The sequence below is a fragment of the Lissotriton vulgaris genome, chromosome 8 (assembly GCF_964263255.1).
Source record: "Lissotriton vulgaris chromosome 8, aLisVul1.2, whole genome shotgun sequence".
In the NCBI taxonomy this organism is placed as follows: Eukaryota; Metazoa; Chordata; class Amphibia; order Caudata; family Salamandridae; genus Lissotriton; species Lissotriton vulgaris.
Window position 1 is genome coordinate 1,144,334,951 of NC_141696.1, and position 12,720 is coordinate 1,144,347,670.

At 44.2% G+C, this 12,720-nt stretch overlaps 1 protein-coding gene across 1 annotated transcript in view; it reads left to right on the forward strand.

Moving 5' to 3' along the window:
* The window catches only part of LOC147698402 (purine nucleoside phosphorylase LACC1-like), a 77,269-nt gene that overhangs the window by 30,861 nt on the left and 33,688 nt on the right, over nt 1-12,720 (forward strand). The window contains exons 3-4 of the mRNA XM_086935005.1: nt 2,249-2,430; nt 2,820-2,985. Coding sequence (XP_086791131.1) covers nt 2,249-2,430; nt 2,820-2,985 — 348 coding nt within the window. The remainder of the gene's footprint in view (nt 1-2,248; nt 2,431-2,819; nt 2,986-12,720) is intronic.

Below are 12,720 nucleotides of genomic sequence, written 5' to 3' on the forward strand. Positions count from 1 at the left end.
CAGTATCCCCTCCAATCCAGCCAGTTCTAATTTGGTATTGTTACTTGATGTAGAGGCCATGTTTTTTTCCAAAGTCCTGTTAAAAGAACTGAAATACTAGTTTTCTTCACTCCCTCAAATTCCCTTCAGTGAAACTGGGTTCCAACTATCCACTGGAACAATCAGTAACATTATAAACCTCAACATAATCATGGAAAAAGTGGTTTACATCCTCATTAACATATGCTTCCTTTGTCAATTTTAAGTCTGAATTTAACAGAGTACGCCGAAATCATTTATGGCACACAATTGAGTATTCCACCTCTGTGCAATACAGATGCTGTATGTAAACACTTGGGTGACGGTAAAGGTTGTGGCTGGTAATGTAGTTTTGGCTTGAATGTATGCAGCGCGTGGTCTCTAGCAAGAGTGTGTGCTAACACCCAAGGTTGCGCAGAATTTACTTAGAATATCACATTTGATTTCTTAAGCAACGGGATTACAGTTACTTGTTTTCATCATGTTACTGATGCAGGTGAGAATCGGAATGACGGTGTTTATCATCAAATTAAAGAGTTGTTGGGTAAGATCAGAGGGGATCTAGGCTTAATAGCCAAATTAGTGTTACATATGCTTAACATTTATCTGGTCAAATCGAGCAAGAGTAGGAGAGTTACTTCCTGGCTAGGAGACTCCCAGCCATCAAATTGGGGAAAGCTTTGGAGAAAGGCTGCCTGCATTCTCAGGATGCTTACTTGCCTTGTGCTCTATGGTGAAGTTCATACCTTGAAGGGAGATGGACCAGCCAAAAGTCTTAAGGTTCCTGCCTGTCATAGTCCTCAAACGCTCAGGTTGCGTTACAGCATTCTTCCACCCTTGTCTGCTGTTTTAGCTGATCCAGGTTGTCAGTTCTGGACCTTTTCCTTTGGTTCTTAACTTCTCTTGAATTCTTAGATTTAGTAACCCTAAAGCTTTCCCACCAATGTAAGCTAATTTCTTTGAGCCACATGATGGTACGACTATATTGGCTAGTCATTTGTGAGTTCTTTTATTTACTATTGATGTACCTGGGCCCTGATGCAATTGCACTTCAGCCTGATAGTGAAGTTACTCCCAATGCGCACATTCCAAGCGTAGTTTGGTCAAGCAGTGTTATTTCACGTGGCTGTAGCTGTCTTTGAACTAAGATATTTCAATATAGTATGACACAGCAACTACACATAATGAACTCCAACGGCATTCAGAACTATTAGTTTAAGAAAGCCTATTTAGCGAGCTAAAGTGCATTTCTAAAGCTTGGAGGCTTTACCTGTGAGCGCTAGAATGTCAGATAAAAACAATCTTGCAGTCTCCACTGATCGCGATTGATTTAGTGTTTTCGGTTGTTCAGTTTTATTTTTCTTGGTTGATTCTGAAAACAGTTATAGGCAGATCATATATAACATCTGTGATGTTTGAGATTGTCCACAACTTTACTGCGATTGCTATGACCTTTGACTCCTTTCCTTGTTTCTCCCTTTGCTTTGAGGTCAAGGACAGTGGTATAGTGGGTTGATCCCAAGCTGCAGAGATCTACTTAAAACCCACCACCAAATAAAATCATATTCCAATATAAAGGGAAAACTGGTCCAAGTCAGATGTCTAGGGTCTTACTGTGGCTACACAAGATTTGATGGCTGTTGACCGTGTAAACTGGTCTCATTTCAGCGTGAACAAGATACACCTTCAAGTGACTTAGGTTACTGGTTCCATATAATGGCTACTGGTGCTGGAAGTGGGCTTACCTATGACCTTATTTATGGACTCCTTTGTCCACATTTTCAGTTCACCACTGCAGGTGTAAGTAGAAGCAAGCCTTTAAAATGGTGATTGATTTTGGACTCTCAACTGAACTGGTGGGGAAGGTAATCTTCAAGATACCGAGGCACAAACCACAAAATACTTGTGAATAGCGCACAACTCTATGTTCTGTTTTGTCTTGTCCTCCTTTAAGCGAGATCTTGTAGTTTTGTTTTAATATTGTAATTCATCCCATCATTTGATTCCTGTTGCACCAAAACATCTATTCTGTAATAAAGATCTACCACTAAAGGGGTACAGTGTTGCGTGTGTTTGGATTTGATGAAAAGGTATGTGTTACAGATTACATTGAGAATATTTAAATTAAGGAACACAATGAAATCTTTCCCATTTTCAATAAGATTTCTGCCTTTTGTAGAAGCTCTCACAGTGCCTGGAGTTGTTTTTAATATATCGTTTTAATCAACAGATAAAATATTCATGCATGGTTTCAGCACTAGAACCGGTGGAATTTCGTACCTTCCCAAGCTGACTTCCTTAAACTTATACAGCAGCGACAATCGAAGGGATCCGAAAGCGGTGACTGCAGAAAACCTGCGTCGTTTAGCAAAGGCCGTCGGATTTAATCCAGAAACGTTTCACCTTGTGAAGGTAAAGAAAAGTGTTAAAGATTTAAACAACTTCAGGTCAATAATTTAGCACATGATATTGCTTAGACATAGAAATTGTCTGCAGGAAAGAATATTCACATTCACAATACATAGTATGCTTGTACAAGCAAATATATACCATCAGAGAGGCTTAATATATTAATAAATATATATAGATTCTATGTAACATCACTGAATATTTGACTATGCAGTAACAAGTCTTATTTTTCAATCTGCCAGCAAGTATGTAGACTATGTACAGTTACAGGCGGAGTTTCAAGGATCATAACGTACACCATTCCATTTCTACAATGAGCAAGTTTTCATCCATGCAGTAATAGCTTGTGTTAGAACCTTATAATTGTTCTTATTTCACCCCCGCAATGATAGGCTGGTCATGCCAGTGATGTGTGGATCATGGGAAAGACTGAACCAGACAGCTATGATGGGATAGTAACCAATCAGAGAGGTGTCACTTTAGCAGCGCCAGGTGCAGACGGCACACCTTTGCTTTTTTCCGATCCAGTAAAAAAAGCATATGGTGCTGCGCACTCAGGTAAACTTGAATTGTAACCCTCGAAAAATTGAAGGTCGGGAGGAAGCAATTGTGGGGCATCTCTTTTGCTTTCAATTCAGTATAAATGTATTTAATATGCTGGCTTTTAAGTGTCCTAAAGTCTTCCAAGTAATTTGGAAAAGCAAGATATTGTAACATATTGTGTGCATGCTGCTTGCAAATGTGGCACCAAATATTAGAATTTAAGGTAATTCTATAAAGGCAAGAATGGAGCTTTAACATGAAATATTGTTGCTTTCAGAGCTCTTGTATGCTTCCTGGAAAACCTTAATGTTTTCAGTTTCAAATTTTTAATGTAGTGACACTGCTATTCCTCTTCTACTCTTGCATACAGAGAACTTTACTCTTTTCTCTACAACATATTGTTGCATACACATAGTGACACAACTCCTTACAGTACTACTGATTGTTTAAGGTCTTTCTTCCTTAATGCTAGAGCCACTGACATAATTTCATATAGTACTACAAGCTAGCATTATGAGACAGATTTGATCTTTTATGATGTTAGACAGTAAATTTGTTTTACTCCCTTTGTGCTGCAGGTAAGGTGACCGCTTTGCCCTCCCTTTCTATTTCAGTGTGTTAAAGATTATTAATTACATTTCTTTCTCATGATGTTTTATAACAGCAACACCATTTTTAGGTCACTCCTACGCAACGCGCGTGCGTTGCATAGGAGAGGACCTCATGTGATGAATAAGCTTTTCTCCCCAAAAACGTGCACGCGTTGCATTGCTTTCTGTTGCAACGTGTGCATGTTTGGTGATCTGCTCTCGGGAGCGAGCGGCTGGCATATGGAAGCAATTATTGTGGCGGCAGCCGCTCCCTCCCGCGACTGAATCGCGCAGGCCCCCTCCTCTTTCCTCTTCCCCTGCTGCGAGGCACGCATGCTTGTTTAGGAATCCTTTGTCACTAAAAACTGAAAACTGGAGATGTGATGCTCAGCACTATCCAACAGAGGGCAGCAGAGCCTAAAAAAGAACGCCAGTAAGTTCTGTCTAACCGGTGAAGCTTTTCTGCGGCTTCATAGAGACAAGACTGCTTCCTGCTACACTGGGACTAGTCTACAGTGCACACAGCTCGACACTTGTTTATAGTTGTGTCGTCGGCGGTGAAGAATCTGGTAGGGCTGGTCATCCGTTTGCACATCAAATAAGCGATCAGAAACTGAGTTGCAAAGGGCACTTCTAGGCTGCCAACTAATCATTCATACAGCCTTGGTATTCCCTGTGCCTATGTTGAATTCCGCTGGCTTCTGAGCAGAGCTTTGGGTACCGGCACTTTTTTCACAAATTAAGTACTGCCTAGAAGTAAATCCAGGCTGAGAAGTAAACTGTTGTCACCCTTCTCTGTGGCCTCTAGATGCCTGGATAGGGCCTTGTGTGGCCCCACCCTGGTACTCTCCGCCCTCTTATTCCCTGGCTGCGCCTTCATCTGTCTGGCGGAGAATCATGGCGCTGGACCGTCTGCTGACAGGCGCTTATCGCCCCCACCCACCCCTCCCTTTCTGATGTCCCAGCTTCAAACAAGAGCACTGGGCGCCCCTTCGGGTACTGTAACCCGAGACTGCTGCTGGGCCAGGTGAGACAGGCCAGGTTTCAGTGCCCGGAGCAGTGTTAAGAGGCGCCGCCCCTTCCTGCCTCGAGTTGGCACCCTGAACTATCACCAGGAAGTATGATGCGCGCAGCACTGCCCGTTGCTGGCTCAGTGATGATGCCACATCCACACAAACACTTGTACATGTCATTTTCATCTTGTTCTGCAGTTTCTGCTGGTCAGTGCGAGGCACATTGTGTTGTGGAACGTCCACAACTTCCACCCCTCACCACCATGCAGGCAGACACTACTAGCCAGTTGCTCCGTACACCCAGGGTCGGCCTTTGTTCAATAGTGACCTGGCTTGGGTGGAAGTGTATTTAGCTCCCTCGTTATCGCTGAAGACAATTCGGAAACAGTGGCCCCCTTTTTATTTCTATATGGTAGTCTCCCTAGCAGAACAGCGTTGGGCATCTCGACAGACACCATAGCACCACCCACAACTCTCCTGACTCACCCACTGAATATCTCCATCACCCTGGTGGAGTATTGGGGCTAGTGGGAGGTGAGTGTTGGGGTGCGGGGGGTTGGTGGGTAGCTGCATTGGGTAGGTGAGCTGGCTGGAAAGGTGGTATATGGTAATGTCTCTCTCTTTCTCTCCTGTCCCCCCTCTTTCCCCCTCTTCCACCCCCACCCATCCGACCACCCTTACCGTGTTTATTTACCTATTTCTTTATTGATGCAGTCACCTGCACTTTCATTCGTTCATGCATTCTGTTCATTTGTGTATTTGTCAGTGATTGAATGATTGGATAAATGAATTCATTCATTCACCCATTCCTTCGCTGCCACCGATATCCACGTGGACTGGCACAGGGGCATCAATTCGGCCTGAATGTGGCCACACACGCCCAGCTTTCCTCCTTTTCCTGCATTAGTTCCTCCTTCCCTATTGTTCACCTCGAGGTCCCACCTTCTTTCTTCCCCCTTCCCCGCCCCAATTTCTTCTGCAGTTCTGCTTGTTCGTGCAGTTGTTTTTCCCCCCAAAAAATGTTCTCCTCTTCCTCTTTCTGCTGCCCCTTCTCGGTACTCTCTTTTATTCTGTTCCTTACCGCCCTCCTCGTCATCTCCTCTGTACATTGTCTTCTCTTCTTTCTGCTCCTCCTCCTACTCGGCCTACTATTCATTCTCCAAAGTATTCTTCTTCGCCTTCTCCTCATTTCCCCCCTCTCTTCCCTTTCCTTCTTTTATATGTTTTCCGCCTCTGTTTTCAACAGCCAATCTCCAAACATCCCTAATCTCTTTCTCCTTTTTGTTTTCCCACCCCCTTCCCTGAACCCCTCACTGCTCTGCTTTTCCCATTTGGTGCTTGCTCCCCATAACTAACCCCCATTCGTTTCTTCTCCCTACTACCCACCCCCTCCTATCCATTTCTTCTCAACCCGAACCCCTCACCGCCCACACCCATCCTCGGAGTCCTGCAATTGTGAGTATAGCAGGCGTACTGTGTGCTCTTGTACAATCTGGCATCTTAAAATTAAACAAGCATTGGCATAGCCAATTGGTCTCGCCTTTGGGGACCTTATAAGTATTTAATTATGCAGCACAATATCATTGGTGCAACATCAACTGTTGCATGGTGAAACACTTTTTAAAGTCCCAAAGGCGAGACCTATTGGCTATGCCAATTCTTGTTTCTTTTTCTCTTGGTGCTAGATACAGTGATTTAATCTCCCTTACTCCAACCTTTCAAGGCTTTGGACATAGTGTCACCACCACCTTTCACTTTGTTTTACTTGGTATACTGTCACATATCTTAGTGTTTCTCTCGTTCTTTCTCTCTCTGTATCTGTGTCCATCTCTTGTTCTCTGTCATCAGAGCACTAACCACACATCTCGGGAGTACTGCAATAAGATTCTCATCAGAACAATCAACTAGTTATTGGAAAAAATATATTCTGACTCTTCAAAATCACTGTGCATAGTAGGTTAGTCGAAATCTTTAATGGTCAGACATGTCTCTTCTGTATGATTTTGAAAACTTTTTTTTTTTTAAACTCAGAGCTGATCTTTCCTACACAGTGAAATTTTATTATTATTATTATTTGATTTTTATTTCGATACGAATTATCATAAATGTCACAATAACAAGACTGGTATTACATTAACATTTAATAACATTTCATCGTTCCAAACCATTAATATCCATGGACACTTAGTACATCTCGGAGGGGAGAGATAGTCATATTTTAAAACATACTTAAATAATTTAAAATTTAAAAAGGCACCATAAAAACAATTCCTTCAAACACAATCAATTGTACCAATCTTTGCTGGATTTATAATTATTCAAAATTTTTCTCCCGCTTTTTTCCTTAGAAAATGTACTGCTAGCAGGAATATACTAATACCAAATACTAAGACCTGGCGCGTATCTGTAATTAAAATTCTATCTGCCACTCTATACATACGTACGCCAATGTTTCTACAGAGGGGTTTGATCCATTTTTTCCTGGGAACCACATAAACTGGACAAAAAAACAAAACATGAGTGATATCCTCCCTCAATTCCTCACTGCACATAGTACATTTGTCGTAACCATTTTTACTCCACCTTGCTAAACAGCTTTTCAACACCAGTATTCCATATCTAAATTTTAGATATAGTGTTTTAGCTAAAGGTGGGTTTACCTCGTTCAAAAACGATTCAAAGTTTGGGTCTACTTTGAACACAAGAAATTCCTTAGTTAACGAACCATTTGATATGTCATTGGTTCTATGCTCATTCATGTAAGCCCAAAAAGTAACTTTTAAAATCTTTTTCGAACAGGCAGTCAGTGCAGTAGAACTTTTCCAGAAATGTGATAAACCAACCCTCTCTAACCATGCTCTAATATGTTTAAACCATATAATGCAGTTGGAAGCATCCATTTATTTTATCTCCACCAGAGCTGCTCTATAGTGAAGGAGCTCTGGTGTGGTCCAAATCCTAACCCAAAACATTAGAGGCCTGAGTATTGCGTAATGATCTGTGCGCCTCATGTTGAGATCAAGCATCAACGGAATTGTAGGAGTGCGCACAGGTATTTTTAATAGGGTTCTATAAAATGTATTCTCTTTCACCTCAAGTGCCTTTTTACAGGTTGGGCCCCACAACTCTGCTCCGTATAAGGCCGCCGCTTGTGCTTTGGCCCGGAACACCTCAAGTGCAGGTAACACTGCTTTATTCCGGCTATCCCCATGCCTTTTTAATATTGGGCGACTATTCTCTGTTAACAGCAGCTTACTTTTTTCAATTTGTGATTTCCACTGCATTTTAGAGTCAAGTGAAATGCCCAGGTAACAAAAAAATCTTACGTATTCCAATTTTTGATTTTCTAAGACCAGCGTTCCCTTAACACCTTCAGCGCGGCGCGAATTTTCGCGATGTGCTGAAGGTTCTAATGAGCCAACGGGCTCATGGCGGAACAGTTCCGTCATGAGCACAGGCTAACCGACGCTCATGACGGAACCGTTCCGTCATGAGCATCGAAGGGGTTAAAGGAACTGAGGATTTATTGCCATATATTTTGTTTTGCTGGTGTTTATCTCTAGGCCTTTTTCGCTACAGTATAAATGGAAAGTATTGAGCAAGTATTGTAGGCCTTTGGCAGTTTGGGAAATTAAAATAGTATCGTCCGCAAACAGTAGGGCCGAAACTACCTCACCCCCCAACTTTGGTGAATCATTTTTACACTTGCTTAAAAAGGTTGGAATGTCATTGACAAACCGGGAGAAAGGTGTTGGCGCCAGTACGCAACCTTGACGAACTCCCCTTCCTATGGGGATAGACCTAGTCAGTTCGCCTCCTGGGCCCCACCTCACCTTGGCAAAATTATTGTGATGTAATCTTTTTAACTGCTCTAGGATATTGGTCGGTAATCCCTGTCTGTCAAGTGCCTTCCACAACAAGTGCCTGGGGATGAGGTCAGAAGAGGCTCTTAAATCAACAAATGCCACATATAAATGGCCCTTCCTTAGAATAACATATTTCCAGCACATACAACAAAACCTAAATACTTGGTCTATAGTACTGATTTTGGTTCTGAATCCCGCTTGAAATTTAGTAAGTACATCTTCATCATCAATCCATACGTTAATTCGATTTAAAAGGTGCCTAGCATACATTTTTTGTAATACATCTATTAAACTAATCGGGCGATAGTTTGCGGGATCACTTCTATCGCCCTTTTTAAAAATACAGATGATTTCTGCCCCCCTCCACGTGATTGGTATATCCGCTCCAGCAGCTATAAAATTGCACAAATAATTAAGATATGGCCCACAAATTTTTATATCATGTTTGAACACGTGTCCTGGAATACAGTCTAATCCTGGGGCTTTGCCAGTTTTCACAGAGTTTATAGCAGTGATTGTTTCCTGTAGGCTAAACTCTAAATTACACTCAGTTAGGCTGGACACTGTCAAGTGATCCCCTACGACCTCAGTCTCCGGGGCTGCATAAAAGTTTATAAAATGGTCTCTCCATATCTTTTCTTCCAAGTAAACTTCTCTAGAGCCTTTCTCTTTCCTATTTCTGTTGGCTACCATTTTCCAAAATGCAAAGGAATCTTTCCTCTTTGCTGCAATCAGCATATCTGACCAAATTGCTTTGTCCCAAGCCATTTTAACATTTTCAAGTACTTTCTTATATCTTTGTCGTGCTTCCCTGCCCTTGAGACTGTTATTCTTATTTTTGATTACATTTATTAATTCAGATTTACCACTGCGACATGCTTTATCATACCAAGGTTTCCCCATAGTCTTTTTAATTCCTTTCGCTGTATCTGCTTTAACTGTCTTCGTTACCAAGGGGACTATCTCCCTAATGAATCCTTTGTGTGATTCCAGAAATAAGCCCCCATCAATTACAGCTTCAGTATTTGTATATATAGAAAAGGTGTTAGCAAATGTTTTATAAATATTTGCCAGTTTTATGCCGTTGTCCATTGTGTGTGCCCATTTAACTGCGCGACGATTATTAGTCACAATTGCATTGTCAGCATTTGCTGAACAAGGACAATTACTATCCGATGCACTAGATATTATTCCACCTTTTAATAATAATTCAATCGGCCGATGGTCGCTTTCTAATCTTATCTCAACCTTGGAGTCAGTTGCATATTGCCATAGGTCAAAGGAAAGTGCTATATAGTCTATTTTACTGTAAGTATTGTTCCTGCAAAAGGTAGGAACCATTGGTGTGTCAGAAGGGAGACGATCATTGCACGATCTTATTCCATAAGTCATCATCAAGCTCATTATTTGTAGTGCTAATGATGTGCCTGGGACCTGTTTTGTACTAAATAATTGAGGAATCTCATTTGCCAAATCTTCGTCCTCATGAATGGAGTCTAGTCCCATTATTGGCTCGTAATCGAAATTTGCCTAGCGTAGTAACGGTAAGTTTCAATTCTATTAAGGACACGGAGGCGAGGATAATGCTTTTCTCTCTTCGCTGTTTATTAACATCACATCGCACAGCAGCCAGAAAAGCCTTAAACTTGAAAAAATTTTAGTATTCCCAACACAGGAATATCAGAAAACATTGCAATAACATCGTTTAATAACTACAAATCCCATGAGATGAACATTTAGGCAGTCCTTCTTTAGTGTCCATACATCCCAATAGAAGGCGTCCAACCAACGAACTCCTCCTCTTTCTTCGTGGCGAGTCAGGCCAAAGTCTCAAGCATCTCTTTTCGCACCATCATTCCCTGGCGGAAAAAAGAACAGCGTGAGCTAAGCCATACCGCTAAGCATGAAGGCAAGTCAACAAAACGTAGCGTCAAGTCATCGACCTGCAATTCAAGAAAAACAGTAACCATACTGCAAGTCGGAAAACGGATTACTTACTCCAGTACGGGCGGGATCTCCGCAGGAGGAATGGGTGGGATAATCCTCGCCTCCGTGTCCTTAATAGAATTGAAACTTACCGTTACTACGCTAGGCAAATTTCGATTCTATGTCAGGACCGGAGGCTTCAGATTATGCTTGTTTAAAGCTTGTTCACCACCAAACTAGCAATATCCACCACTGGCTTAAAATAGAACCTTTTGAAGGTGGAATCCGAAGACCAATCCGCAGCGCGCATGAGGTCTTCCAAACGTGCCCCAAGGGCAAAAGATTTTGAGGCCATGGCCCCTCTTGCTGAGTGAGCTCCAAACTGCCTCGTATCAATACCAGCTTCCTGCATTACCCAACGCACCCACCGGGCTATAGTGGGGGAAGAGACAGCCTTGTGCGGTTTGCGCAGCGCAATCAGTAACTGTCGTTCGCCCGGAGGGCGAAGTTCCGTTGTAACATCCTCATAGGTTTTCAAACACTGAACCACACACAACTTGGGGGCATCTGCAAATGCCGGATAGGAAATAGACCTTGTAGCCGATTTCGTGCGGCGACCCACGGTAAAGGTCACCCCATCCGGGGAGAACGCTCTCGCCGTGACATCCAGGGCACGCACATCAGACACTCTGCGACAAGATACTAAGCACAAGAGCATCGCTAGTTTAGCTGACAGTTCTTTTAAGGAAAGATACTTGTTAGGCTGCCAGGAAAGAAAAAGGTTCAGCACCACGTTAACATCCCACAGGACGGAATACCGTGGCTCCGGCGGTAAAGCCAGACGTACTCCTCTAAGAAGGCGACATACCAGGGGATGCTCCCCAACCGCCGCTCCATCTATATGTGCATGAGCCGCTGATATGGCGGAACGTATCGTATTAATCGTCCGGTATGCCAAACTGGCGGTAGAGAGTTCCGCAAGAAAATTCAGGATAGGAACGAGGCCTGCGACCACGGGATCCAAACCCCATCCAAGACACCAACGAACCCACCTGGTCCAAGCCGATCTATACCTCTTGGCAGTGCTGCCTGCCCAGGCCTGGGACAAAAAATGCTGAGCTGAGTTCGAAAGGCCAGGGAGCGACCAACGTCGCCTGAAAGCCTCCATGCCATGAGGCGGAGAGAACCCTGGAGGAGATGGTGAGGGACCCCGTCTGGATTGAGGAGAAGACGAGGAAGCCGGGGGAGTAGGATTGGAGAATCCCAGGAAAGTTCCAGAAGAACTGGAAACCACACTTGCGACCTCCAAACGGGCGTCACCATCACCACGTCCGCCATCTGCCGGCGAATCTGGGCCGCGGCCCGTACTATCATGGAGAAAGGCGGGAAGGCATACGGCCGTTCCTGACTCCAGTCTTGGAGGAACGCATCCGTCGCTTCCGCCAAGGGATCCGGTCTCCAGCTGAAGAACCTCGGAAGCTGGAAGTCCAGACGGGACGCAAAAAGGTCCATGGAAAACGGACCCCAGCACGCTGCCAGCCAGCGGAACACCTGAGCATCCAGCTTCCACAGACTGGAGTCTCGGAGATACCTCGAGTGCCAATCCGCCACCTGATTGGCCTGACCCGGCAGGTATTCCGCCTGCACCGAGACTTGATGAGCGAGACAATAATCCCAAAAGTCTTTCGCCAGGTCCGCAAGGGCTCTTGACCGCGGACCCCCTAAGTGGTTCACATACCGAACCGCTGAGACATTGTCCATCCGCAGAAGGACGCATGACTTCACCGAGTCCCTCGTCCAGCAACGGACAGCGAACAAGCCTGCTAGAAGTTCCAAGCAGTTGATGTGAAGTCGCTGTTTGTCTGACGACCAAGCGCCGCCTGTGGAGAAATCCCCGCAGCGGGCGCCCCAGCCAGACCTGCTGGCGTCGGACTCTATCACTAGGTCTGGAACGGACCCGAAAATCGAGCGGCCGTTCCACGCCTCCATGTGGGCTAGCCACCAAGACATTTCTTCTTTGACCTCCACCGACAGGGGAATCAAGTGGTCGTAGGAAAGCCCCCTGCGCAAATGGTGCGCCTTTAGTCGCTGAAGGGCCCGATAATGAAGAGGGCCCGGGAATATCGCTTGAATGGACGATGAGAGAAGGCCTACTACTCTGGCCACCTGCCGGAGGGAGGTGTGTGACTTGGAGATAGTTTGCCGAAGCAGATGCTTTATTTTGGCCATCTTTCTGGACGGCAAACTGAGAGTCGATTTCACCGAGTCCACCACAAAGCCCAGGAACACCATTTGCTGGGCGGGGGTGAAAACAGACTTCTCCCTGTTGACAATAAACCCCAGACCTTGCAACAG